At 53.7% G+C, this 23,587-nt stretch overlaps 1 protein-coding gene across 8 annotated transcripts; it reads left to right on the plus strand.

Annotated features, from left to right (window-relative positions):
* Positions 1-429: 429 nt before the first annotated feature.
* Positions 430-22,701, plus strand: MAN2A2 (mannosidase alpha class 2A member 2). Of its 8 annotated transcripts, none has more exons than XM_030878589.2 (25): positions 430-744; positions 889-1,091; positions 1,948-2,097; positions 2,669-2,926; positions 2,998-3,142; positions 5,059-5,230; positions 5,680-5,807; positions 6,024-6,197; positions 6,560-6,746; positions 9,214-9,391; positions 9,699-9,901; positions 10,108-10,290; positions 10,463-10,577; positions 10,812-10,879; positions 11,048-11,213; positions 11,733-11,969; positions 12,195-12,317; positions 12,614-12,728; positions 12,991-13,124; positions 13,306-13,447; positions 15,883-16,016; positions 16,345-16,419; positions 17,978-18,172; positions 18,381-18,443; positions 19,190-22,701. In XM_030878589.2, the coding sequence occupies exons 3-25, from the start codon at positions 1,966-1,968 to the stop codon at positions 19,340-19,342; spliced, it is 3,480 nt and encodes a 1,159-aa protein (XP_030734449.2). In that variant the 5' UTR covers positions 430-744; positions 889-1,091; positions 1,948-1,965; the 3' UTR covers positions 19,343-22,701. The 8 variants fall into 8 exon arrangements, 7 of the variants coding, with proteins under 7 accessions (XP_030734449.2, XP_030734446.1, XP_030734447.1 ...); XM_030878586.2 differs by having other exon boundaries at positions 18,333-18,443; positions 19,190-22,699; XM_030878587.2 differs by having other exon boundaries at positions 430-629; positions 18,333-18,443; positions 19,190-22,699.
* The last annotated feature ends 886 nt before the right edge of the window (positions 22,702-23,587 follow it).

Raw genomic sequence — 23,587 nt, forward strand, 5'->3', positions numbered from 1 at the left:
GCACCCCTTTGCCTGAGGAGCGTAACTGCATCTAATTAAGGATACCTACACCAGAACCGGGAGGGAGCTGGAAAATGTACTTCACCGTTCGGTTGGTGAAATGGAGGAGGAATGTTTCTACTACTGCTAATTAATGAGCTTACTCTAGGAAGACTCAGTAAAACCTCAAGTTGCGCGCCCCTCCTCACGGACCCGCAGCTCTCCCAGGCCGGGTCCGGGCTGCGGCTGCGGCTGCGCACTGCGGACCCTCTGCCGGCGGCGGGGGCCACGGCGCACACCGCACCGGAAGCGCCGGGCCGGCCCGCCGTAGCTGAGATAGGGACGCCAGTGGCCCGACTCGCCCGGCTCGGCGGGGCGCACCGCAGGCGGAGGCGGGGCCGAGGCGAGGAGGCGGGGCTGGGGTGGCGCGGGGGCGCGGCGAGGCTGTCCCCGCCCCGCACGCCGCTCTGCCCGGCGGCCTCCAGCGTGGGGAACCGGCGCCGGCGGCCTGGCCTCTGTGGGAGCGATTGGTGGGCGGACGCCCGCCTTCGCCTGCGTCGCTGCCTCCGCGCGGGCCGCCCTACCCGGGGATGTGAGGGGCGCAGCTCGGCCGGCGGGGCCCGGAGCGGCACGGAAGCCGGCCGCAGACGGTAACGCGCTGGGCGGGCGCGGGCAGGGCTCCGGTTGCCCCGGCCGAGGCCGGGCTTGAGCGGCAGGAGCGCGTGCGGCGCTTTGGAGTCGGAGGCGGCCCGAGCTCCCGCACGGGTCAGTTGCCGTTGCGGTCCCGGGGCCCGGCAGAGCCGGGGAGGGTCGAGGGCCGGGAGGGGGCTGGGCCGGCGAGCGGGCGAGTAGCCGAAGACCCGGCGGCAGGTGCCGGCCACCCTCTGAGATCTAACTCTCTCTCCCCAGCTCCACCTACTTTGGCCTGGACTCAGCCTCCCAGGGCTAAAAATATTGACCGGAGGCTCCTGAGCGGAATAAGATCGCGCTAAATAGGGCACAACGCTGCAGAGGCGACAGAGCTCCTCAGCCCGAGGGCTGGAGGAAGACTCCTGAGCTGCCGCTCCCGTCGCCGCTCAGCCGGCAGCTAGCTGTCTCCCTCCGCCCAGCAGGCAAGTGCGGGCCGCGGGCGGTGGCGGAGGACACTGATTCTCTGAAGTTGCCCCACAGCCGAGCAGCTGTGCCTAGCTTTTCCCTACCCAGGTTATCTTTGACATCAATCACTGGTGGCTTCCAGGGGGTCCCCTAAATATTCTGTAAGCAGAAGCTGAAAGTTACCCACTGCAGGAGTCAGAGCTAACAGGGAGAGGACTCTTTATGTTAGAAACATAAGCTGTGGCTTCTTTTTTTATTCATTCTGCATTTCTGAATAAGAGACCAGCTGTGCCAGTCACTGTTTCTGGTGAGTACCAGTCTGATGCAAGCGGGCAGGGAGAAAGGCTTTCTTGTTAGTCTCTTGGGGCTTTGTCTATATTCTTTAAATCAAAATAGATACCAGTATATTCCTCTGAAATTAGAGGCACATGGCCAGGGAGCTTGGACACCCACGTCCTTTAACTGGCTGTGTCTTTCTTGTAGGCAAGCTCTGTGGGCAGCTGGTTATAATCAGGAAGTTGTATGGCGAACTCAGGAGTCACAGCTGGGAAGTTTTGTTTTCCGGGCGTGTTTTTTAATAGCATCTGCCTGGGAGAGAGCATCATCTCCACCCTAGGGGCAAAGCTGCTACCAGGACCAGGCAGGACCGGCCTCACATGTGCCTCTTACTAGTGCTTTCTGTGTCTCAGCCAAGAGAATACGATCCAGGTTGGGTCAGGATCCATAGCCAGTGTCGGGATTCGGTGCTTAGAAGCTTTCTTTTCTTTGGTGTTCTTCGGGAGCAGCCCTCAGGAACTCCTTGGGGCATTTGGTGGAAAGGCCACCAAAGGGATTTTTGCCTGCTGGAGCTACATGTGGTGTCCCTCCGGCCAGGTGTGTGTGGAGGCCAGTATGAAGCTGAAAAAGCAGGTGACAGTGTGTGGGGCTGCCATCTTCTGTGTGGCTGTCTTCTCACTCTACCTTATGCTGGATCGAGTGCAGCATGATCCCACCCGACACCAGAACGGTGGGAACTTCCCCCGGGTGAGTCATGCCTGATTGCTGATCTCTTCATACACAAATCATCTGGGATCGGGTTATTGCCCCAGCTGGAGAGTCATGTCAGCCCAGGGCAAGAACATTCCTTCCCAATAGGCAGATTTTCTAGAAACTCAAAGCTGAAAGCAGTGATGGCAAAAAGAAAGGAGGGAGGGAAAATGGCAATATGTACTGCTGCTCTGTCCTCCTGAATTATTGGCAGACATTGCTAATGGATTGCAGCATCCCTTCCCACTAAGCCCCAGTGCAGTCCTTGTCAGCACAATGCTCCTGAGAGGCAATGCCGATTGTTGAGAATAGGCATGGGAGGTGAAATCTTTGCCATCCATAAGCTAGAGAGTGAGGGTACTCCCAACCCAAGTGGATTGCAGTCTTCAGTAGTGATTCACACCTCTTCCCTTATCTGACCAGAGCAATCCAGCCCTGTAGGCTCATGGTCCTGCCTTTGACTGGGGAGGGAAGGATCATAGTCAGGCCTCAGGTGGTGGGCCCCATGCAGAGATCCTTCTTGTGACATAATGAGCTGGGAGTGATTGCTTTTTGGTTTTTTTGGCAGAGTCAAATTTCTGTGCTGCAGAACCGCATTGAACAGCTGGAGCAGCTGTTGGAGGAGAATCATGAGATCATCAGCCACATCAAGGACTCTGTGCTGGAGCTGACGGCCAACGTGGAGGGCCCACCTGCCCTGCTGCCGTACTATATGTCCAATGGCTCCTGGGTGGTGCCACCAGAGCCCCGACCCAGCTTCTTCTCCATCTCCCCTCAAGACTGCCAATTTGCTTTGGGGGTCCGGGGCCAGAAGCCAGAGCTGCAGGTAAGAGTCAGAACTGGCAGGGACCCACAGTGGCCATGGCTGGGGCACTGAGCTGCTCTCCTGCCTGGCAGATGCTGACTGTATCAGAGGAGTTACCATTTGACAACGTGGATGGCGGCGTGTGGAAGCAAGGCTTTGACATCTCTTATAGCCCGCACGACTGGGACACCGAAGACCTGCAGGTGTTTGTGGTCCCTCACTCTCACAATGACCCAGGTGAGGGCCCAGCAGACCCTGGGAGCCAGGGTGTGGAGTGGGCTTTCTCTTTTACTTTTTTAAATTTTTGTTGGAGTATAGTTGATTTAAAATGTTGTATTAGTTTCTGCTGTACAGCAAAGTGAATCAGTTATACGTACACACATATACATTCTCTTTTAGATTCTTTTCCCATATAGGTGTTCTCAGAGTATTGAGTAGAGTTCCGTGTGCTGTACAGCAGGTCCTTATTAGTTATCTGTTTTATGTATAGTAGTGTGTATATGTCAGTCCCAATCTCCCAATTTATCCCTCCCTCTTCTCCCCCCTGGTAACCATAAGTTTGTTTTCTATATCTGTGACTCTATTTCAGTTTTGTAAGTAAGTTCATTTGTACCATTTTTTTAGATTCCACATGTAAGTGACATCATATGGTGTTTGTCTTTCTCTGTCTGACTTACTTCACTCAGTATGACAATCTCTAGGTCCATCCAAGTTGCTGCAAATGGGATTTCTTTTTTATGGCTGAGTAATATTCCTTTGTATATATGTACCACATCTTCTTTATCCACTCCTCTGCTGATGGACATTTAGGTTTCTTCCATGTCTTGGCTATTGTGAATAGTGCTGCAGTGAACATTGGGGTGCATGTATCTTTTTGAATTATGGTTTTCCCCGGATATATGCCTGGGAGTGGGATTGCTGGATCATATGGTAGTTCTATATTTAGTGTGGGTTTTTTTTGCAGTACGTGGGCCTCTCACTGTTGTGGCCTCTCCCGTTGCGGGGCACAGGCTCCAGACGCGTAGGCCCAGCGGCCATGGCTCACGGGCCCAGCCACTCCGCGGCATGTGGGATCTCCCCAGACCAGGGCATGAACCCACGTCCCCTGCATCGGCAGGCGGACTCCCAACCACTGCGCCACCAGGGAAGCCCTATATTTAGTTTTTTAAGGAACCTCCATACTGTTCTCCATAATGGTTGTACCAGTTTACATTCCCACTAACAGTGTAGGAGAATCCCCTTTTCTCCACACCCTCTCCAACATTTATTATTTGTAGATTTTTTTGATGATGGCCATTCTTACCGGTGTGAGGTGTTACCTCATTGTAGTTTTGATTTGCGTTTCTCTACTAATTAACGATGTTGAGCATCTTTCATGTGCTTTTGGGCCATCTGTATGTCTTCTTTGGAGAAATGGCTATTTAGGTCTTCCGCCCATTTTTTCATTGGGTTCTTTTTTGATATTGAGCTCCGTGAGCTGTTTGTATATTTTGGAGATTAATCCTTTGTCCGTTGCTTCATTTGCAAATATTTTCTCCCATTCTGAGGGTTGTCTTTTCGTCTTGTTTATGGTTTCCTTTGCTGTGCAAAAGCTTTTAAGTTTAATTAGGTCCCATTTGTTTATTTTTACTTTCATTACTCTAAGAGGTGGATCAAAAAAGATATTGTTGTGATTTATGTCAGAATGTTCTGCCTATGTTTTACTCTAAGAGTTTTATAGTATCCAGCCTTACATTTAGGTCTTTAATCCATTTTGAGTTTATTTTTGTGTATGGTATTAGAGAGTGTTTTAATTTCATTCTTTCACATGTAGTTGTCCAGTTTTCCCAGCACCACTTATTGAAGAGACTGTCTTTTCTCCATTGTATATTCTTGCTTCCTTTGTCGTAGATTAGTTGACCATAGGTACATGGGTTTATCTTCGGACTTTCTATCCTGTTTTATTGATCTATATTTCTGGTTTTGTGCCAGTGCCATACTGTTTTGATTACTGTAGCTTTGTAATATAGTCAGAAATCAGGGAGCCTGATTCCTCCAGGTCTGTTTTTCTTAACATTGCTTTGTCTGGGGTGGGCTTCCTGATGGCAAAGGTAAGGGAGGGACAGTTGAAGAAGATGGTGGCATCCTCAGGGGACCCTATGTTGGCTTCCCAGGCTGGCTCAAGACCTTTGACAAGTACTACACAGAGCAGACACAGCATATTCTCAACAACATGGTGTCCAAGCTGCAAGAGGACCCCCGGCGGCGCTTCATCTGGGCGGAAGTCTCCTTCTTCGCCAAGTGGTGGGACAACATCAATGCCCAAAAGAGAGCAGCAGTCCGAAGGCCAGTGCCAGTTGGGGAGGCAGGAGGGCTATTCTCTGGGCCCTAGGATGGGTGTGAAGTCCTCTCCTGGAGCTGCAGGCGCCAAGGTGTCAGGGAGAGGCAGGGGGAACCTTGGCAGAGATGAGGAGTGAGGGTAGAGGGGCCAGGAATGAGAAGGCAAGAACTGATTTGAGGGTCACTAGTGTTAGGAGAAATCAAAGTAGTGTGAGCACAGGGAAGAGAAAGCATAGGGCCTGGCCCCTGGAAGCGCAGACAGAGATCCAGGAATAAGCAGAGCCAGGACAGCATGGAGGTTGGCTGGAGAGAGAGGAGGGCGCATGTCTGTTGTCTTGGTCCTGGGTTTGGGTGAACTGGCTCAGTGAGGCCAGTACACACAGGTCCCGGCATCTGGTTGGCAGGACTGAGCAGAGGGTCTCTGCCCCAGGCTGAGTGTGAGTCCTTAACTCCAGGCTGGTGGGAAACGGGCAGCTGGAAATTGCAACAGGAGGCTGGGTAATGCCGGATGAGGCCAACTCCCACTACTTTGCATTGATTGACCAGCTCATTGAGGGACACCAGTGGCTGGAGAAAAACCTCGGTGAGTCCGGGCTCAGCAGTGGGAGTCTGTCCCCATAGCTGGGCCCAGAGGACAGCAGGGGGCTCTAAGGCACAAGGATTGGCAGGGAGTGCTTCTTTTCTAGGCTAATTCCACCAGCGTGGGTGTGGTGTGATGGCAAGACGGGATCTGGGGCCCCTGTGCCGGGAGACCAGGCCCTGAGGCATTCAGGCCTCTGGCTTCCATGCCCCTGCCCAGGTGCAACCCCGCGCTCAGGCTGGGCAGTGGACCCCTTTGGATACAGCCCCACCATGCCTTACCTGCTGCGCCGTGCCAACCTGACCAGTATGCTGATTCAGAGGGTACATTATGCTATCAAGAAGCACTTTGCTGCCACCCACAGCCTGGAGTTCATGTGGAGGCAGACCTGGGGTAAGGCCAGGTAGGGTGGAGGGGGGTCACAGCAGTGGTTCCCACTGGGAAAGGGCAGGGATATCAGAAATAAGACCCATCTGTCCTTTAGAGCAGACCAACAAACACTGGTGCAGACCGTCAGAAGCTCTCTCCTTCAGGTTAGGTGGGGATCACATTGATCTCTGGCCTCTGTGGAGCCTGCTGTCTGTCTCCTGGAGGAGCTGTGGGCTCTAGAGCCCTCCCTGTGTCCTGACCATTGGCCTGCATGTCCTCTGCAGCCTTAAGTCTAGTTCACGCCTTTAGCTGGAGCAGATCCCCTCCCACCCCCAGCATCCCTGTGCCCAGCTCCAGGGGCTGACTGCTTGGTGTGTTTTCTATAGATTCGGACTCCAGCACAGACATCTTCTGCCACATGATGCCTTTCTACAGCTATGACGTCCCCCATACATGTGGCCCGGATCCCAAGATCTGCTGCCAGTTTGATTTCAAGCGCTTGCCCGGGGGGCGCATCAACTGCCCTTGGAAGGTGCCACCCCGGGCTATCACAGAGACAAATGTGGCCGAGAGGTACTTGCTCCCAGACCTGGACTAGGTGTGGTGGTGTCATTTTCACTCTGCAGAGGAGTCAGGAGACCTGGCTTCTGGTCTGGGCTCTGCTGCACAGGGGCTTCGGGTTCCACATTCATAAAATGGGGGTGGGCTCGGTTGGTGAGTTCAGGCCCACAGCCCTTGCAGTGACAGTTCCTTTACTGTGTTTTCCTGGAAAACTAGAGTGAGTGGCTCTAAGGAACCACCTTTTCCAGAATGGTTTTATTTTCCCAAATGAGTATGTTTTCCAGTGTCCTAACAAACTGTCGGAGCCAGTGGACTGACTGAGGCAAGTAATTCTCAGATTAGATCCAGTGCCTTACAACCTTCAGTCTGGTATGCCTACATTAAGCTCAGGCCTCCTGCCTTGGCTTGAAGTCACCCGGGATCCTCAGTGCTCTGTGCACCCAGAATCCCATTCAGATGCACATTCTGTCCCGCCCAACAGCCTCCAGCCTCTGAGAAAACAGACCTGTTCCCTTTGAGAGAATCCTTAGGGACCCCAAAAGATGTTGCTGAAATTAGCTCCCCTGGGAAAAGGTGGATTAAGAGAGAGGTAAACAATTATTTAGCCAGAACTGGACTGGCCTTAAGAATATAACAAGTTGAACGGGTTTTCATGTTGCAATCCTCCGATTTCCATGATGTCCAAGAGGTGAAACATGTGACCAGAAGGAAAAGAAAGTGGTCTTTTGTTTCCAGAATCCAGAAATCTAAATGCTGATTCCAAGCAAGAATCTAGGGCTTTTAAGGCATGCTTTTTCTGAAAGCAGCAGCTGTGATCTACAGATGCCAGGCCAGGTTTACAGAGAGCAAGTCATGGGAGATAACCTCATTTTCTCCTTTAAATTTATTTATTTTATTTTTGGCTGTGTTGGGTCTTCCTTGCTGTGCGCGGGCTTTTCTCTGGTTGTGGTGAGCAGGGGCTACTCTTCGTTGCGGTGCACGGGCTTTTCACTGCGGTGGCTTCTCTTGTCACAGAGCACGGGCTCTAGGTGCGCAGGCTTCAGTAGTTGTGGCACGGGGGCTCAGTAGTTGTGGCTCACGGGCTCTAGAGCACAGGCTCAGTAGTTGTGGCGCACGGGCTTAGTTGCTCCGCGGCATGTGGGATCTTCCCGGACCAGGGATTGAACCCGTGTCCCCTGCATTGGCAGGTGGATTCTTAACCACTGCGCCACCAGGGAAGCTCTCGTTTTCTCCTTTAAAGGGCTTACAAGGATGATAAGTTAGGGGAAGGTGGTATTTGAGAAGTCCTTTCTTGAGAGCAAAATGGAACAGAACAAGCTGCACTAGCATGGCTAAGTACATTAGTGGCTGGTTGAACTGTAACACCCATAACATGCCAATTACCAGGCTGGTCTAAAAAGAGAAAGAGGCTTTAATGGCACAGGTCTCTGTTTTTCTGTTGATAACATTAATGACTTGGATGAAAAAGGAAATAATAAATGTTTATGTAGAACAGTGCCAGGCACTGTTCTAAGTGCTTAACAAATATTAATTCACTCAGTTCATTGTAATTCTCATAATACTATGGCAGTAGGTACTGATGTTTTTCTCATTTTATAGAAACTGAGGCCCAGAGAGGTTAAGTAAGTTGTCCAAGGTCACACAGCTAGTGCATACAGTGCTAGTGTTGGTGTAGTCCAGTCCCCAAGTCTAGGCTCTTCAGTCTAGGGCTGTGCTGCATCACTAACTGGTGGCAAACAAAGCTGGAGTGTCAGAGTCAGGATCCCAAAAGATCTCAGTAGGTTGGGACGTGGGTTGAACCTAACCAGATAAGATTAGATAAATGTAAGGTTCTACCCTTAGCTTCAGCAGACAGAATAGGAAAGTTCAGGATGAGAAAATATCTTGCTGGGCCGCATGCACAGAAAACATGATCACTGATGTCAGCATGGTGGGGTGACAGTGGGGGCCGCCAGACATGCCTGTATAAGCACACACCGCTCCCACGGCAGCTCTGGCCAGACTAGGGGGTGTGGCCTGCCTTCCCCCGAACTCCCATATTCAGCGCTGGGCCCCGCACTCTGGGATCCTGGCAGACGGGCTACTCAAGAGAACTGCTGGTGACTGGATTCTCAGCTGCTATGTAGGGACCAAATGGGGGGCTGGGATTGCAGAGGCTGATGAGAAAGCGCAGGGGAATGCTTACACATCTTGGATATGTCTGAGAGACCATCATGGGGAAGGAGGACTGGTTTGTTCTTTGTGGTATCCAAGGGCAGAACTGGGGCCAGGGAATTGAAACCATGCATCAGGAAGAACTCTCTAGTTGTTTGGAGAACACTGGGCTCCCTGGGACTGGGTTTCACCCCATGAGGTATCTACCCCCAAGCCGAGTGACTCTGTGATGAGGATGTATCAGAGGGCTCCTCTCAGGCTGGCTCTGCTGAGGATCCTATAATGTGAGACTCCATGTGGGGCCCGTCCCCCTTCCCACCTGCAGGGCAGGCCTGCTCCTGGACCAGTACAGGAAGAAGTCCCGGCTCTTCCGAAGCAACGTCCTCCTGGTGCCGCTGGGCGATGACTTCCGATATGACAAGCCCCAGGAGTGGGATGCCCAGTTCTTCAACTACCAGCGGCTCTTCGACTTCCTTAACAGCAAGCCTGATCTCCACGTGCAGGTGTGAAGGGACACTCACCGGGGAGGGGTCCTCGGTGGTGCTGCAGCCCAGCCCTTCCTGTGAGGTTTCATGCTCCCCGATACTGCTCCAAAGCAGGGGTTCATTCCCAACTCTGGGCACGGTTTCCCTTTTATGTCACAGTTCTTTCCCAGGTTCCTCAGCTTCTTGAGGCCCAGAAGGTAGGACATGGTGACTACTCTCTGCATAGGCAAACATCCTTGCCCCTAGCCTCCACTGCAGCACTGGGGGGCCGCAATTCCCAGAAGACTCTGGAACTGATGGAAGCGGTTTTTGGTGGTCCCCACAGGCCCAGTTTGGCACCCTCTCCGACTATTTTGATGCTCTATACAAGAGGACAGGGGTGGAGCCAGGGGCCCAGCCTCCAGGGTTTCCTGTGCTGAGCGGGGATTTCTTCTCCTACGCGGACCGGGAGGACCATTACTGGACAGGCTATTACACTTCGCGGCCTTTCTACAAGAGCTTGGACCGTGTCCTGGAAGCGCACCTGCGGTGAGACCTGCCCCCCCTTCCAGGCTGGAGGGATAGAGTAAGCCTTTGAGGTTTAAGGAGGGGCTGGATTGGCTCAGAAGGGACTAGAAGGGCATGGAGACCAAGACAAGTGGAGAAGGGGTGAAAGGAAGAGGAGTGGGCCTTGCAGAGTGAGGGTGGGCCCTAGGGAGCTGGATGGCAGGAGGCTGACTTCTCTCTCTGGGCAGGGGGGCAGAGATTCTGTACAGCCTGGCTGTGGCTCATGCCCGGCGCTCTGGAGTGGCCAGCCAGTACCCGCTCTCAAACTTCGCCCTTCTGACGGAAGCTCGGCGCACACTGGGACTCTTCCAGCACCACGACGCTATCACTGGCACTGCCAAGGAGGCAGTTGTTGTGGACTATGGGATCAGGTGGGAGCCCTCTCCTCTTCCCCATCAGCTCCACGCCTTGACCCGCTGTCCCAAAAGGGAGGATGCACCGGGCAGTCAGTGGGCAGGCCTGCCAAGGGCTCGCCCTGTTGGCAGGTGGACAGTGTCTCGGTGGTCACCTCTCCCATGGTCCCTCTCCTGCCTGCCCTCCCAGGCTTCTGCGCTCCCTTGTCAACCTGAAGCAGGTGATCATTAACGCAGCTCACTATCTGGTGCTGGGGGACAAGAAAAGCTACCGCTTTGACCCTGAGTCACCCTTCCTGCAAATGGTGAGCCCCGCTCCTGCACCTGCTCAGGGGGACCCTCTGGTGTGCAGACCTGTGCCGAGAACTGTGGTGCAAGGGCATTGTCCTTCTTTTCCTTCCCAGTCCTGGAGTGAAAGCTCTGTGCCTGGCGCAGCTGCTGGTCCCCATCTGGGACACGTTTGGGGGGTGGGGGGAGGCAAGACTCCGAGTCAGGCCAAGCCCCATGATAGTTCTTTCTTCCCATCCACTTCATTCCAGGATGACACCCGCTTAAATCACGATGCCCTACCAGAGCGCACAGTGATCCAGCTGGATACCTCACCCAGGTGAGCCGGGCTGGGCCAGGCGCAGAGACAAAGCCCCTTCCTGGCTCTGGGCACCCCCCCCACCCCCACCCTGCCGAACCACTGAGGGATTCTTGGCCTGGCCACTGTTCCTGCTTCCACTGCCCCCAGAGCAGTGGCCTCCTGGATGAGCCTACTTTCTGTTCACAGGTACGTGGTGCTGTTCAACCCACTGGAGCAGGAGCGGCTCAGCGTGGTGTCCCTTCTGGTCAGCTCTCCCCGGGTGCGGGTCCTTACAGAGGAGGGTCAGCCCCTGGCTGTGCAGGTCAGCGCGCACTGGAGCTCTGCCACTGACATGGTCCCTGACGTCTACCAGGTGAGGCGGGAGCTTGGCAGGTGGGGCCCGGCCTCGGCCCTCTGTGCTGATCCTTGGCCTCTCCCCGGAGCCCCACACTGCCCACGGACACTGGCTTCCCACCCTCCTGCTTGCAGCCCTCTTACTCCCCAGGTTGGGGACCAGAGTCTTGGGGAGGGGGGTTGCCCAGAGGACAGTCACTCCTGGGCTTTGAGTCTGTCCTTGAAAGGAAGGGGAAGTTTCGTATAGTATGATAACAGTAAAAATGGCAGTTATGCTGCCCCATCGTTTGTTCATTCAACAAATATTTATTGAAAGCTTAACGTGTGTTTACCATCTCATAGTTTTCCAAATATCATTTGAGACTCATGAAAGTCTGACGAGGGGCAAGTGACATCACCTGTGCTTTGGGCGGAGGGCACCGAGGCCCCAGTGGGTGCAGGGACTTGCTCAGCCTCTCAGGGCCAGAACCCCAGGCCTGCATCCAAGACTGACACCCATGCCGTGGCCCACGCTTCCTCACCCTTCCCGTGCCCGCAGGTGTCTGTGCCCGTCCGCCTGCCGGCTCTGGGCCTGGGCGTGCTGCAGCTGCAGCTGGGTCTGGACGGGCCCCGCACGCTGCCCTCCTCCGTGCGTGTCTACCTGCATGGGCGGCAGCTGTCCGTCAGCAGGCACGAGGCGTTCCCTCTACGCGTCATTGACTCTGGCACCAGCGACTTCGCCCTCAGCAACCGCTATATGCAGGTCTGGTTCTCAGGCCTCACCGGGCTCCTCAAGGTAAAGGGCCAGGGGCTGGGAGCCGGAGGAGGGCGCGCATGTCGAGGGGGTCGTGCAAGCTGCCTCCGCACCATGAGTGCACTGCCACCTGACTTGTGGTGGACCCTGGAGCGGGCCGTCCGGGCCCCGAGCTGACAGCACAGGGAAGCAGGGCTGGGCTCCCTCCCGGGGGCGGGCCTGACACGCGGGCGTGGGGCCAGGGGTCAGGGCTGTGTCTCTCGGCAGAGCATCCGAAGGGTGGACGAGGAGCAGGAGCAGCGGGTGGGCATGGAGTTCCTCATCTATGGCACCCGCTCGTCCAAAGACAAGAGTGGAGCCTACCTCTTCCTGCCCGATGGCGAGGCCAAGGTAACTAGAGACACCTTGCAAACCCCAGCAGGCCCTGGAGGCCTCAGGAGCGGAGGGCAGGAAGAAGGGCACGGGCCTTCGTCCAGGGCGACCCTGCCTGCCAGGGTGCCTCGCCTGCACTGCCCCTGCGGGGGGTGGGAGACTGAGGAACGTTGCCTGGGAGCCTGGGCCCGGCTCGGCCAGGGGTCTCAGCCCAGAGCCTGCTGGGAACAAGTCCTCCTGCCTGACCGCGGGCCAGCATCTCCCTGCTTTGCTCTCTGTGCCGTGGGTTCAGCGGCCACCTGCTCTTTCCCCAGCCCTATGTCCCCAAGGACCCTCCCGTGCTGCGCATCACGGAAGGCCCTTTCTTCTCAGAGGTGGTGGCCTACTATGAGCACGTTCACCAGGTAGTCCGGCTTTATAACCTGCCAGGTGAGCCCTGCAGACAAGGAAGGTAGGGAAGGCGGTGCGGGCTCCGTGGGCTGTGATGTGCTCTTTCTTCTGCCTGTTGTCTAGTCATGCATCTGTTCCCAAAAGACGTATCATTTGAGATGGGTCTGATTCTTAACTCTCTTGGAGTAGACCTTGGCCAGAAATGCTGGGAATTGCCTGGGGCTTGGGCACAGCCTCTCCCAGCCCAGTCTCTCAGGCTGTGGCTCACGCCGCTCAGCCTCTCCCTTTGTCTTGTGCCCAGGGGTGGAGGGGCTGTCTCTGGACGTGTCATCCCTGGTGGACATCCGGGACTGCGTCAACAAGGAGCTGGCCCTGCGCCTCCACACAGACATTGACAGCCAGGGCACCTTCTTCACGGACCTCAATGGCTTTCAGGTGATGCCTCAGGCCTGGGGCCCCAGAGACCCCATGGAACAGAACTTGGACTGTGTTTACTGCCCGCATCACAGGCCCTGGCAGTGATCTGCTCAGACAGAGCAGGAGGAATCGGAGGCAAGACTGATCGGGGCCCAAATGGTGCCCGGATTCTCTTGATCTGCTGGCCTTGCCCCCGCAGGTGCAGCCCCGGCGGTATCGGAAGAAGCTGCCCCTGCAGGCCAACTTCTACCCCATGCCGGTCATGGCCTGCCTCCAGGACGCACAGAGCCGCCTCACGCTGCACGCTGCCCAGGCCCTGGGCGTCTCCAGCCTCCATGATGGTGAGGGGAGCAGGCGCTGTTCGGGGGGAGAGGGCAAGATCGAGAAGCCCATCCCCGCCACTGAGGCCTGTCCTCTCTGTGGGCCTCTCCATCTTTCCTGTCCATCAGTCACACACCAGCGGGAGATGAAAGGAAGGCAGACACACGCTGTCACCCTCTCCCCTGGTGGAGGCAGCTGTGGAGGTGACTGGGGGTGGGTGGCCTGTTGGATCCCCTCAAGAAGCATCAGGGTATTGAAGGGTGATTCTTAGCTGAGGTGTGCAGCCAACTTCTCGTGACAGGGATGGCAGTAGGGACAGTTGGAAAAGTGTAGTCAGTGTTATAATGAAATATTTAGCAAAGGAGAAAGATACGTCCTGCCTTCCTACCAATGGTCATTAAAAGAGAGAATGACAAAAAAAAAAGAGAGAATGACATTCTTTTTTTTTTTTTTTTTTTTTTTTGAGAATGACATTCTTAAGAATCAAAACGAGGCTTCCCTGGTGGTGCAGTGGTTAAGAATCCGCCTGCCAATGCAGGGGACACGGGTTTGAGCCCCGGTCTGGGAAGATCCCACATGCCGCGGAGCAGCTAAGCCCGTGTGCCACAACTGGTGAGCCTGTGCTCTAGAGCCTGTGAGCCACGGCTACTGAGCCTGTGCTCTAGATCCCATGAGCCACAACTACTGAAGCCTGTGTGCCACAGCTACTGAAGCCCGCGTGCCTGGAGCCCGTGCTCCCAACAAGAGAAGCCACCGCAATGAGAAGCCCGCGCACCGCAACAAAGAGTAGCCCCCACTCGATGCAACTAGAGAAAACCCATGCGCAGCAACGAACACCCAACGCAGCCAAACATAAATAAATTAAATAAATAAAATTTAAAAAAAAAGAATCAAAATGAGGACATGAGGAGACTGACCTGGAGCTGGTCACACTGGGCCAGCCCAGGTGGCTCCCATAGCCTCAGGGTAAAGTGAACAGTTTGCACTTAGTGGCCTCTGAGGCCTTCAGGTCGTCTGTCCTTGGGGCAGAGCCTTTGTGCAGGCCTGAGCCAAGAGTGCCCAGTCTAGGCTCTGCGGGGCCGGTGGCGAGCACAGTGGGGACCTGACTCCCTGCTGGAAGGCATGAGGCTCTGCTGCCCCTTTGCCCAATATCACTCTGGTTGTAAAACTCTTAACTCAGCCCAGCAACCTCCCTTGGTCTCTGCCCTTCTGGAAAACAGTGCGCTAACAGGCGATTGTTTTACATGCAAGGGGTCCACTTTAGGATTTGGGGTGCCTTTCTGTGGTTGCTCAGGGTAAAGACTGAGGAACTACGTAAGTCAGAATCGGCTGGGGTGATGGGAGTGCAGATAGAGCTGTCTGTATGGGCTTCTCTCAAGAGATTCTTGAAAAAAACAGATGCTGGGAAAAATCCTCATTCCAACATATGTCAGCTTTGAGTGAGTCCCTTCCCCAGGCATATTTTTATTTTATTTTATTTTTTAATTTGGCTGCGTTGGGTCTTCGTTGCTGCACACGGGCTTTCTCTAGCTGGGGCGAGTGGGGGCTACTCTTCGTCGCGGTGCACGGGCTTCTTATTGGATGGCTTCTCTTGTTGCAGAACATGGGCTCTAGGCATGCCAGTTTCAGTAGTTGTGGCACACGGGCTCAGTAGCCCCGCAGCCTGTGGGATCTTCCTGGACCAGGGCTCAAACCCGTGTCCCCTGCATTGGCAGGCAGATTCTTAACCACTGTGCCATGAGGAATGTCCCCTCAGACATATTTTTAAAAGAAAGGAAAGGTTGGGGACTTCCCTGGAGGTCCAGTGGTTAAGACTCCGTGCTTCCAATGCAGGGGGCGTGGGTTCAATTCCTGGTGGGGGAACTAAGATCCCACATGCTGTGTGCGGTGCAGCCAAAAACAAAAAAAGCAAAGGATCCTCTGCCATCTCTTGTCTGCAGGGCAACCCCAAATAACACCTAATCTGAGCCTCTGCCTGATATGCCATCTGGCTGTCCTCTTGCTCCCTCCTTTTGACAGACGCGGCAGGCAGACCTGGAGTCTGCCCCCACGTAGAACCAGGGCCGGAAGCGTGTGTTCCAGTCACAACAAAATCCACCCCACCTGAGAAAACCTGCCCCGGGTCAGGGCCTCTGCAGCAGCTGCTGATGGCTGTTGTGTTTGCTGTTCACTTTGTTGTATGTGGCCAGCCTAGAGACGGTTCTCTGCCTGGGCACCCGGGCCAGCCCCGGCTCCTGAGCCGCGGAGCACAGGCAGTGAACTGCCAGGGTCACAGTCCTTCACTCAGCCCCTTCCAGCTCTAGGTTCCATGGTGGCTTTGTGCCCTGAGTGACTCAGCTTCCAGCCAGTTCCCTGGGCTCTTCCCTTGGGGCTTTGGTGGGCTGCTGCTTCCAGAGGTCGGTGTCTGCTTGGGGGTGAGACAGGCAGGCTGGGGGCTCACAGCTAACTTCCCTAGGCCAGCTGGAGGTGATCTTGGACCGGCGACTAATGCAGGACGACAACCGAGGCCTGGGCCAAGGGCTCAAGGACAACAAGAGAACCTGCAACCATTTCCGTCTCCTGTTGGAACGGCGAACCCTGGGCAGGGAGGTAAGTTCTGGGCCTCCCCCTAGGGAGCCAGGTCAGGCTAGGCCCCGTGGGTGGCCCTGGGGTTCCAGCCTAGGGCTTGGGGAGCATACTAGAGGTGGGCAAGGGTGGCAAGGGTAGCAAGAATAGGGCCTGATTCCCGGGTTGGCGGGGAAGCAAGTCTGATGCTTTGCTGCTCCATCTCATGCAGCCTGGCACCTCCCTCTCCACGGCACCCTGTCGCCTGTGCCCTCCTTGTGCTCATCTCCCACCTTCCCACCCCCGCCCCTGTGTCCTCTAACCTGCTCTGCTCCTGCCCTGCTCATCTCATGGCTTTCTTTGCCCCCACCAGCCTGGCTTTTTCTCCAAACTGGCAGCCATGTTTAGGGGCTTGATCTTTCACAGCAGCAGGAGCGGGCACCGAGAGGTAAGGGCCAGCGATGGGGTGTTGAACTAGTGTTAGTTACTTGTAGCTGGAGTTGGAGCTGGCGGATGGCAGAGCCCACTGCTCCATCTCCCTGTCTGGGGCTCAGTCACTCACTCATCAAATAGCCGCTGGGCACCCGCTATGCTGTAAGGACTGAGAGGGCCGCAAATGCATAAGATACTGCCTCAGAGCTCTAGGAATTGACTCGTGAGTATGGGTGGGGGCCAAGTTATGTGTGTGAAAATGCAAGGTCGAAAAGAGGTATGTCCACTGGTCCTGAGGAGTGAGAGAACATAGTGGGCCAAGGGGATCAAGGACAGCTTCCTGGAGGAGATGTCATCCACGCACGTCTTTGATGAATGGGGGTCTGCCCTACACACTTGAACCGAGGCACAGGGTGGGAGGCAGGAAGGAACGTGAATGGGGAGAGCCGTGAGTTCACTCAGCTAGACCAGAGCCGCCTGTGCAGTGTGACAGCCACTAGCCACCTGTGGCCACGTAAACGTATTAAGACAAAACACAAAAACCAATTTGATTCTTCATTCAAACTGGCCACATTTCAAGTGGCTCAGTGGCCACAAGTGGTTAGTAGCTGCTGTGCTAGTGCAGATATAGCATATTTCCCTGATTGCAGAAAGTTCTAGTGGCCAGTGCTGGGCTGCCATGGGGGTAGGTCGGGGCAGACTGTAGTGGGCCTTCAGTGCCTGGCGAAGAGTCTGGACTTCCTCCTGGAGGCCAGTGAGGGATCTGAGCTGGGAGAACACTGTTGGGACTTTGCCCTAAGCATGTCACTCCCACAGCAGGGACTCAGGGGGATCTTCAGGGAGACCGGAGGCAGGGGTGACAGCTTAAAGGCTGTTCAAGCAGGACATTTTGGTGGCTTGAAATGAGCCACGGGAGGGAGAAGCCGGCGATGGGCGTGAGGACGCTGCCGAGGTGGGAATGGAGATCGTGGCTGAGGGAAGTGCGAGATTCTGGACAGTAGGAAGGTGGGTGGTGCTAAGAGCAGAAATCCAGAATATGAAAGAGTAGCCGCCGTGGAGGAAAGTCCAGCTTAGGCCTGTGAGTGTGACGTCTAGGTCAGCCATCTAAGGAGTAGTCCTCAGTCAGCACAGCTGTGGGGACTGCCGGGCCCGAGCATCAGGGCTGGTGCTGTGGATACGGGGTCGAGCTTGAAGCTGCAGGGTTGCCCCAGAGACTTTCTCCATCAGAGGCCCATCCTCCATGGTGAAGCATCCGTCTGTCTGTCTTCCCTTCTTCTCACTGCACTGAGAATCTCTATGTGACAGGAGATGTTGCTGATGGGAGTGTGTGACTCACGATGGTGTTGTGGGAGCAGAAAGCCTCCATAGTTAGAGGAGCGCTGGCCTGGTGAGGTAGCCCTTCCTAAGCTGTGTGAGGTGGGAAGTGACCGCATTTGAAGAGTCCTGGAGTCAGGCACCCCTTGTATCCAGACACATCAGGGAAGCTCTCTCCAAAGAAACCGACCTGGACGTGCTGTTACCCTCCTGCTCCCCCCGCTCCACTTCCTCACCCACGTCTCGGGCCAATCTTCCAGGTCCAAGATGGCCCCTCCACCAGCTACCCGTCCCTCCTCAGTCACCTGACTTCCATGTACCTGAACACCCCTGTGCTCGCCCTGCCCGTGGCCAAGAGGCAGCCCCCAGGCCCTGCTCTGTGCTCATTTCGTCCTCTGGCCTCCTCTCTGCCCTGTGACTTCCACCTGCTCAACCTGCGGACGCTCCAGGCAGAGGTGAGTGTCCCGCTCAGTGCTGACCCTCAGGGCGGACCCTGCCCTCCTCGCCCAGACTCCTCCCCGTCCCAGCCCTGCCTGCCGGGCAGAGGCGCTGCTACACCTGTGAGCCCTGCAGAGACCCCCCCCCCCTCCCCGCTGCCCTGTGGTCTGTCACCAGGATGATAGCTTGCCCTCAGCCGAAACTGCGCTCCTCTTACACCGCAAGGGTTTTGACTGTGGCCTCGAGGCCAAGAACTTGGGCTTCAACTGCACCACAAGCCAAGGCAAGGTGAGCAGGGCCCAGGTGCGGGAAGGGAAAGGAGGGCAGGGAAACAGAGCACTGGGGATGGCAAGCTAAGAGCTTGGTGAGGCGGCAGTGAGGCTGGGCAGCAAGGGGGGAGGTGGCATGGTTATTCTGGGGCTTTACGGAGAGCAAGGGAGAAGCTGTTGACATGTGTTTTCAAAGCCTCTGAGGCCTGGCAGCGGCCAGTTCCAGACAAGGTGTCCAGGTGGAGAATTTCTGTTTCATGTGTACGGACCTCTATCAAACAAATGCAAACACCAGGAATTAAAAACTAAAAGCCATCATACTCTGTTCATTGTTTAAGCCAGCAAAGGCTGGCACTGATAAATGCCTCCGTGTGCTGGGCACCAGTGATTCAGAAGTGAATCAAGACATGATCCCTGCTGGGAGTTCCCTGGCGGTCCAGTGGTTAGGACTCAGTGATTTCACTGCCTTGGGCCAGGTTCAATCCCTGGTCGGGGAACTAGGATCCCGTAAACCGCATGGCACGGCCAAAAAAAAAAAAGACATGGTCCCTCTCCTCAAAGAGCTCACAGCTCAGTGCAGCAGTTCCTACCCTAAGGTCTGTGGACAGGCTTCAAGGTTGCACAGGCTCACCTGTGTATGTAGGCACCTTGCTGCGGAGAGGCCCATAGCTTCTGTGAGATTCATACAAGTTATATAGAGGAAGAGCAGCAGCATCTGGTGTGTCAGCCCCCAGCACTGCCCTGCGCCTTCTCTCCTCCCCACAGGTGGCCCTGGGGAGCCTCTTCCGTGGCTTGGATGTGGTTTTCCTGCAGCCAACCTCCTTGACATTGCTGTACCCACTGGCCTCGCCCTCCAACAGCACTGACATCTATTTGGAGCCCATGGAGATCGCCACCTTTCGCCTCCGCCTGGGCTAAGGCTTCTTGTGGCCTGAAGAGAAAGTTCATCCACAGAGACGGCCTTTTCACATAAGATCGGGTTGGACATGCCACCCTGGGTCTCCTGTCCTGATCTACCTCTCAGAACTGTGACAGACTGGGCTCTGCCCTCATTTTCTCTTTATCGTTGCTTCTGTGTTCAGGGGCAACCCACAGCCCAGCGTTGGGTGGTTAGGGCAGGCGCCAGTGAGTTGTAGGAGAGAAGGCCCTTGGTCAGAGTGGGCGGTGCCAGCCTCTGCTTTGGGTTGTGCGTGTCCACCTAGTTGGGTGCAGGCTCAAGCACCCATCCTTTCCCCTGAATGGGATGGAGGAGAAGCAGGGGAGCCTGAGTGGGTAATAGCCCAGCATCAGGGTCACAGTAGTCAAGAGCTGGCTCTCGGGGAGTCCTGTGGTTGTGTAAGGGCTACATGTCCTGGTGTGACAGGCAGGAACAGAGCGCTGCCAGGAGGAGGGGGCTGGGGACCGCGAGTTAGCAGTGGGGTGGAGGAGTAGCAGGAATCGCTGCTTTCTGTGATGGCTCCACTCTTAGTGCTCCCTGACCCTCACGCCCTGGCCAGGTGCTGCAGTGTGGCAGGAAGGACTCGTGAAGACTGTCATGACCGGAGCTCATGGGACACTTCAGGTACCAAAACCCCATCTCAGACTGGGCACTTGGTCTGTGTGTTGATTTGTGGAACGGTGGCAGAGGCCACCCTACTTGACTCCTCTTTGGTTCCTGCACTCTGTACACCACTGTCCCGAAGAGCTGCTTCCCATCATGGGGGCATTTGATCGGGCATATTTCCTTTCCCTGGAAAGAAAGTGAAGCCTCCAGCTTGCGGTGGGCAACTCGAGAAAGCTTTCGTCATCATTCCCACAGTCAGCCCTGAAGCTTCGCCTTGGTCATCCTTCCACAGAAGTACTCACTTCCTGGTGCGGGGACTAGGGAGATGCACACTGAGTTAGGAGGCACCGTGGCTGCTCATTAGCCTTCCCTGCAGCTGCGACTATTAGAAAAAAATTTATGATCGTCTCTAGAGATGCTGAAACGATATTCGGTAAAATTGAAAATCTATCCCTTATTAAGCTCTTAGTAAGTTAAGATTACAAAGAAACATCCTAACCTAGACAAAGGTGTCTCTATCTGAAGCCAACAGTCAGTGGCCTTCTAAAGAGTCATATACCACCGGCATTCCCAGTAAAGTCAGAAATTAGTCAAGGACATACTGTTATTCAGCTGTGTTCTGGCACTACTAAACCCCTGCAGTGTGGCAGATAAGAGAGATGAGGGAGGGTTACAGACGCCCGACCTGTACAATCCAACAGGATCAGCTGAAGACCTTAACGGAGCAAACAAGGCACATCACGTTTCTATAAAGATTCTGGTTCTCTCCAGATCAGCTCATACATTCAATGTATTCCAGTGAGATTGGATACTTTTTGGAATTTAATGGGTTCTAACGTTCATTTGGAAGAGTAAATGTGTGAGAATACCAAGAAAATTCTGAATGACGGTGAGTCCGGGATGGTGGTGCTCAGGTGGGTAAAAGACACTTGTCCTACGAGATTTCCCAGGGGACTCTCGACCGACCATGAGTTCAGTCAGAGTGACCTGGAGTGGGATCAGACTGCTGGACCCAAAGGGAGAGCCTAGCATCAGACCCAGGTGTGAGGGGATTTGGTACAGGACCCAAGGAGTATTTTAAGTGGGAAAAAGATGGACTATTTAATAAAGAGTACTTTAAGATAACTGCCTATCTATTAAAGTAAGAATTCTCTACCTCACAGTTTCCACAAAAATTAGCTCTAGAGAGAAAAAACAAAAAAATTACAGAATTACTGAGGAAAATATAGGATATTTTTATACCTTCGGTGTGGGAAGGTCTTTTCTAAACAACATGAAACCTAAAAGATATAATAAGGGAGAAGATAAACAGATTTTACCACCAAAAATATATTGAAAGTTTGCATATGATGGAAACCACCAAGGTTAAAACACAAATGACAGATTTGGGAGAAAATATTTGCAGCGCTTCAAAAATTGGTGAGTACAGTTACTTTAGGAGAATAGCTTGCTTTGGGCTCCTTGGAGCAAGTCACTGGGGCCTGCTAAGCAGCAACCTAAAGATTCAGCAGTGACCAGCTGAGTTCTTCCAGGTCATCCAAGGGCGTTGCTGCCAGCAGCAGGCCAGGGCACATGGAATCCTGTCTACATCATAGTGAAAGAATGAAGTTTATCAGTGTGAAGTGCTTAGCACAGTGCCTGGTACATATAAGAGCTCAGTAAATATGAAGTATAATCATATTAGTAAAGGATTCTAAGCGGTTACACTATAGCAGGCGTTATTTGCAAGTATAATGTAATTTGTAATCAAATGATAAGGGAGAATCTGTGAACCCCCGAGGAAATTAGCAGAATAAAGGCTGTTCTCTCTGGAGGTCTTAGATGTGCAGTGAAGTTATTCATCTGCCAGGAACTGAAATGTTTACTCCTACACGCTGGCCTTTTAGAACTCCATAAGGCAGCATTGCTCAAGGTGTGGTCCAGAATCACCAGAATTCCTTGTTGAAAGTCCAGCTTCCTGGCCTGCCCTGACTGGGGCTCCTCCTTCAGCCCGCAGGCTGAAATGGGCATCTGTGCGGCAGAGCCACGGATCCCAGAGACCGACCTGAAACAAGAGCAAAAACCAAAACCCTTCCTTAGTGCACGAGAGGAGAGACGGATTCCTTAGCAGAACCTATTGGACCAGTCTCTGGGAGGAGGGGCCAAAGAATCTGCATTCTTAACAAGCTCCCAGGTGAGTCCTCTGCACATGTAATTTGGAAAGGGGCCTACTATTTTAAGGCTAGCGGCAACCCTTTCCCACGGGGCTCTGGCCCTGAGGCCTCACAGTTCTGAGGGTTACATCAAAACCGGAACCGGATCCCTTATATGTACTTGAGAAAGTGTTTGCAGTTCAGGAAAGTGGATTACTTGTGCTTGATTGAAATTTTTTGAATATACTTTTCAGCTTCCATTTCTTAAAGGACACTCAGTTTTACAGTTATTTAGATCCCATTTGTTGCAAGTATTATTGTCTTATGAACTCTTGATAACTGTACCATCTCCATTCTGACAGACTTCCCTTTATGGTATCAAGTAGGAAAAATGCACCTTTCCAGTTCAAAAATGTTTAAAAATTAAATTATGTGTATATGTAATTCAGTTTATAAAATGTGATGTGCAGAAAACTACAGCCTTTGTAGAGACCATAGGCTAAAGTGTTGGTCTGTTTCTTAGATCAATGCCTGGAGTTAAGAATATAAGTAAATTAACCTATAAACCATACTCTGGAATTGGAAAGAACTTAAAAATCATGGTGTCAATGTAATTTGATAATCTGACACACACAATTTCTAATAAGCTATTTTTGAGTGTTTCTTAAAAAAAAAAAAAATCAACCAGGGACCTTAGGAGTAAGGGAGAACTCAGGTGGAAAGAGTGAGCCCAGGGGGCAGACACCCTTTGCCCCAACAGGGCCTGCTTTCAATGCAAGATCCTCTATTAAGTAATACGGAATTTCTCTTCAATTACAAACATGTATGATGTTAGTTCTAGAAGGGCACATAGAGGCCATTTAGTCCAACCCTCTCATTTTAATAATGAGGAACTGAGACCCACAGAGGTTACATGAACTCACCTATGTCAGTGGCAAAGCCAATTAAATGTTCTTTCCAGTATGCAATATCGATACCAGGTTATTGAACAAATCAATTTTCAGTGACATAAAACACATTAAAAAAAAAAGGGGGGGGCTTCCCTGGTGGCGCAGTGGTAGAGAGTCCGCCTGCCAATGCAGGGGACGTGGGTTCGTGCCCTGGTCCGGGAGGATCCCACATGCCGCGAAGCGGCTGGGCCCGTGAGCCATGTCTGGAGCCTGTGCTCCGCAACGGGAGAGGCCACAACGGTGAGAGGCCCGCGTACAGCAAAAAAAAAAAAAAAAAGGAACCAGGACATAACAGAAGCAACTTCAGCCACTGGAAATGGATAGGATTCTGTTCCTCTCTGCAATTCTCCATCCATAGAATCGTACTGTTTCCATGAAGAAGGGAGGGCTGTATGGCCAGCTGGAACCATGAAGAGAAAGGCAGGCTCAAACTGTAAGAGCTGAGTCCCCCCAAGCAGGGTGGGCCAGGCCCACACAGTGCCCTGATTTGGCTTGCCTAGGGGATGGGTATGAGCTGTGTGGAGAGAGTGGCATCTTT

The sequence above is a fragment of the Globicephala melas genome, chromosome 2, assembly GCF_963455315.2.
Source record: "Globicephala melas chromosome 2, mGloMel1.2, whole genome shotgun sequence".
Classification (NCBI taxonomy): domain Eukaryota; kingdom Metazoa; phylum Chordata; class Mammalia; order Artiodactyla; family Delphinidae; genus Globicephala; species Globicephala melas.